This window comes from Otolemur garnettii, unplaced genomic scaffold, assembly GCF_000181295.1.
Source record: "Otolemur garnettii isolate 467f Iridium unplaced genomic scaffold, OtoGar3 scaffold00092, whole genome shotgun sequence".
NCBI classification, from domain to species: Eukaryota; Metazoa; Chordata; class Mammalia; order Primates; family Galagidae; genus Otolemur; species Otolemur garnettii.
This window is the reverse complement of record NW_003852487.1, coordinates 5,150,533-5,154,167: the sequence shown is the minus strand read 5'-3', so window position 1 is coordinate 5,154,167 and position 3,635 is coordinate 5,150,533. Positions and strand designations below refer to the sequence as shown.

General features: G+C 52.4%; 1 protein-coding gene across 1 annotated transcript; it reads right to left on the bottom strand.

The window, feature by feature from the left end:
* Positions 1-333: 333 nt before the first annotated feature.
* LOC111727067 lies at positions 334-1,633 on the bottom strand. Its single transcript, XM_023516534.1, has 3 exons — positions 1,064-1,633; positions 503-875; positions 334-408 (listed from the first exon to the last, which is right to left on the bottom strand). Exons 1-3 carry the CDS (start codon positions 1,264-1,266, stop codon positions 334-336), a joined length of 651 nt encoding a protein of 216 aa, XP_023372302.1. The 5' UTR covers positions 1,267-1,633.
* Between the last annotated feature and the right edge of the window lie 2,002 nt (positions 1,634-3,635).

Below are 3,635 nucleotides of genomic sequence, written 5' to 3'. Positions count from 1 at the left end.
ACTGAAGCAAGAGGATCGCTTGAGCGAAGGAGTTAGGCTGCTGTGAGCTAAGCTGACGTCACGGCACCTAGCCTGGGCATCAGAGTGAGACTGTCTCAAAAACAAAAACAAACAAAAAAGCATTTAACAATATTCTGCAAAAAAACTGGAGCACACATTCCTTTTCCAGGTAAGAATCGCCAGCGATGTCAGAGATGTAGAATCCAATGCTTGGATTTAGTGTCACTGCCCTTGTCACGCGAGGGTCCATCCCCTGTGAGCTTCGCTTGGAAGATCACGGGCAATGGGTCCACTTTGGCTGGGGGACGAGGAGAAGAGGCGTTCCTCTGAGCCTCAGTTTCCCCGCCTATACTCAAACACCAGCACCACCTTTGGGGCTCTGTCCTGACCTGGCCGGGGACCCAAGGCCTGTGACGAGCCGACAGCGTTGTGCTTAAGTCCCCAGACCCCGAATCCTGAGCCCACACACCCCCGCCCCAGACTCTGACCACTCACCCCAGACCCGCATTGCAGACCCCAGCCCGCAAGCCTGCGGACGAACGACCCTGCCCGCCGACCTCCACCGCTCACCGAAGTGATCTAGCGGGAAGCTGCCCTTGTCCGGCGGCCGCGGCTGGAAGTTCTTGGTCCCAAAGTTCATGGCGGTCGACATGACGACGGCACCGGAGCCTGCGAGCCCCAGACGCAGCGTACGCAGGGCGACCGGCCGAGCGCCGAGCGCAGAGCCGACCGGCGGAGCGCCGAGCAGGCCCCGCTCCCCCCGCCCGGACACGCCCCAGCCGACCCCCGCTGGACTCCGGCGGCCGCTGACCCTGACTCCAAGGACTGTAGGCACTAGTTGGCGCTGTCTTGTCTCCTCTGACACTCTCAGCAACCTGGCGGCAGATGGTGCAGATGGGGGAAACAAACTCAGAGAGGTTCCGCCAGTCGCCCAAGGACACACAGCCGTCCCAGGTGTCTCCCTGGGCCGGGCCACGGCGTCGGCGGGCCGGGTGAGAAATACAGGAAGGCAGGTGTGCATTCTTATGAGTGCTGCTGAGTGGCTCAAACGCCAGAAACTCACTCTTGGCTTTGGAGGCCCGAAGTCCAAAATGAAGGTGTAGGCCTTGTGGTCCATCTGAGTGCTCTGAGGTGGTCTTTCCAAGCCTGTTCCTGCTGCAGGACTTCCACTTCCACATGCCTTCCTCCAAATTCCTCCTTTTTACAAAGACGCCCGTCATGCTGGGGTAGGGCCGACTCTAATAACTTCATCTTACCTAGATACATCAGCAACCACCCTATTTCCAAAGAAATCCTAAGGTATTGGGGATTAGGACTTCATCATATGAACTGGAGGAGGGTTGGATTCAACCTTTAAGAGAATAAAAGTGTTTTGTAAACAGTGACACCCTGGTACTTACTTATTGTTGTTATAGCCCCTCTCCCCTTGACAGGCTGTCTCTTTCTAGTCATGTTCCTTGAGGACCACCTGCCCATGCTCAGCCCCAGGTCAGCTGGATAATGAAGGAAGTAGATCAGACCTTCCAGAGTACCACAAAGCAGTCATCTATCCTGCTCTTTAACAACTGCAAGTACCAGGCTGGTGCCAGACCCTGACAGTAAGGAAATTACCAGTTGGTCCACTCTGGACACCCCCAGACCCCTGAGGTGACCCAGTACCACTATTGCTTCCAGCAACTTCCCAGAAGGGCTAGAAGACAAGTGCCTGGCTGAGAAGTCCTAATACCACCTTCAGAGTCTGCCCTTCTCCAAAGCCTGGCCCAAGTGCCCCTAGAAGCCTTCTAGTCCCCCTCACTGGGTCTCCCCATGCCTTCTCTCTGCAGTGGCCTCACTGGATCCCTGTGCCCATGGCTGGATTCTGCTCTGTGTGCCCAGAGCCAGCCCATCTGGCACTGAATATTTATGGACTACTAGGCAAGCGGCACCTCACTGCAAAGGCCTACCATGCGGATACCCAGGGCTGCTGGAAATCCCATCCAGTAGTTAGGGCTTTGATTGGCCTGGTGCTCTGTACCCACTTAAAACTACAACAGGAAAATTGCACCTTGTTCTCGTCATTTAAGCAGCCATTTTTGCAGAGCTAGAACCAGGGCCTGCACATAGGGTTACTCATTAATAGGTCTCCAGGGCTGCAAACAATAGCAGCTTTTATTGCCTAGCAAATACCTTGCTAGAGCTTCACTTAGAAGGACAGCCCTTCCCTGAGATTGCCCAAAGTTCCGGTCTGGCAGCCCCAAGGGCCCTGTGACCTGGAGGTGATAGCTGGCTTTTCAGTGACTTACCTGGCAAATGATTATTACTTTATGTGAGATCTTTTGCTGGAAGAGAAGAAGAAGGAATTTCTATGTTCAGTTCACAGATATGAAAAGTGGAGAAGGCTTTGAACCACTCATTAGTTAGGCAGTGTTCACATGGCCAGAACAGTGCTTGGCACACTTTAGGTGCTCAATTAATAGTTTTTGAATGAATGAACCCAGTTAGGTGGTATTATTATCTTTATGTCACACACAAAGAAACTAAGACTTGAAGGAGTCAAATACCCCTTGCTTAGGATTGCATAGCCAGTATATGAATAACAAACATAACAAACATAACAAACCCCTCAAATAAACAATTGCCAGTTCCTGGCCATCATCTGCTTTGCTGAGGAACTTGCAGTTTGGGCAGGTCTTGGTGGAGACAGCTCCATGTGGCATCAGCTGGGGCTGGAGGAACCACCCTACATTGGCGCATTCATGCAGCTGGCAAGTGGGCACAGGCTGTGGTTTGGGAGGATGGCCATGGTTCTAAGGACCTTGGTTCCTCTCCACAGGCTGCTTGGACTTCCTCACAGTGTGGTGGCTGGATGCTGAGCACAAGCAACCCAGAGAACCATGTGGAAGCTATATCACTTGTGATTTGGCCTCAGAACTCACTCAGTATTGCCTCCAAAACCAACCCTGTGGTCACAAGGGTTCACCCAAGTTCAAGGGAAGGAACATAGACCTCTCTTCTCAATGGGAGAAGAATGATCCTGCCTTATGCAAAGAGCATATAATTGGGAGGTTCTGCTATAGCCATCCTTGGAAGCTGCACCTGCTGCAGCTGACAAGCTCAAGGCTCCAGCCCCTCTGGGGGACCCAACCACCCACCTCTGGTTTCAGGTTCAGGTGTACCTGAGCCTGCTGCTTCTGGTTATAAAGGTCACTCAGAACTGGGCATCTGACCAAATGGATCTGATCAGAACAATCACCAGGCTTCTGCTTGAGCAACCAGGTTGGAGACATGGGCACCTGGTCTTGTCTGCAGGGCATGGATGTCCAAGGACATTTAAGGAGCAACCCTTTGGCTCAGCGATCCTATTTCTAGGAATTTATTTTATGGCATCTTGTGCAAGCTTAGACAAGGAAGCATGTACACGGATATTTTTAGAAGAATGTTTTGTGACAGCCGAAGATTGAAATCAACACAAATGTGTATGCCTAGTGCATGCCTCATCACACCCAGAGACCAGGCAACAGCTAGAGGAGGTTTCTGTCTACCTCTCAGGAACATAGTTACATTAAAAATAAAGATCAGGCTTGGTGCCTATAGCTCAACCGGCTAAGGCGCCAGCCACATACACCTAAGGTGGCGGGTTCGAATCCCCAGCCCGG

Coding starts and splice junctions, on each gene's coding strand:
- LOC111727067 (XM_023516534.1), bottom strand. CDS start 1,266: ATGTATCTAGGTAAGATGAAGTTATTAGAGTCGGCCCTACCCCAGCAT. Junction 876..1,063: donor TCGGGCCTCCAAAGCCAAGA/GTGAGTTTCTGG, acceptor ATCTGCCGCCAG/GTTGCTGAGAGTGTCAGAGG. Junction 409..502: donor GGCTGGGGTCTGCAATGCGG/GTCTGGGGTGAG, acceptor GGCTCGTCACAG/GCCTTGGGTCCCCGGCCAGG.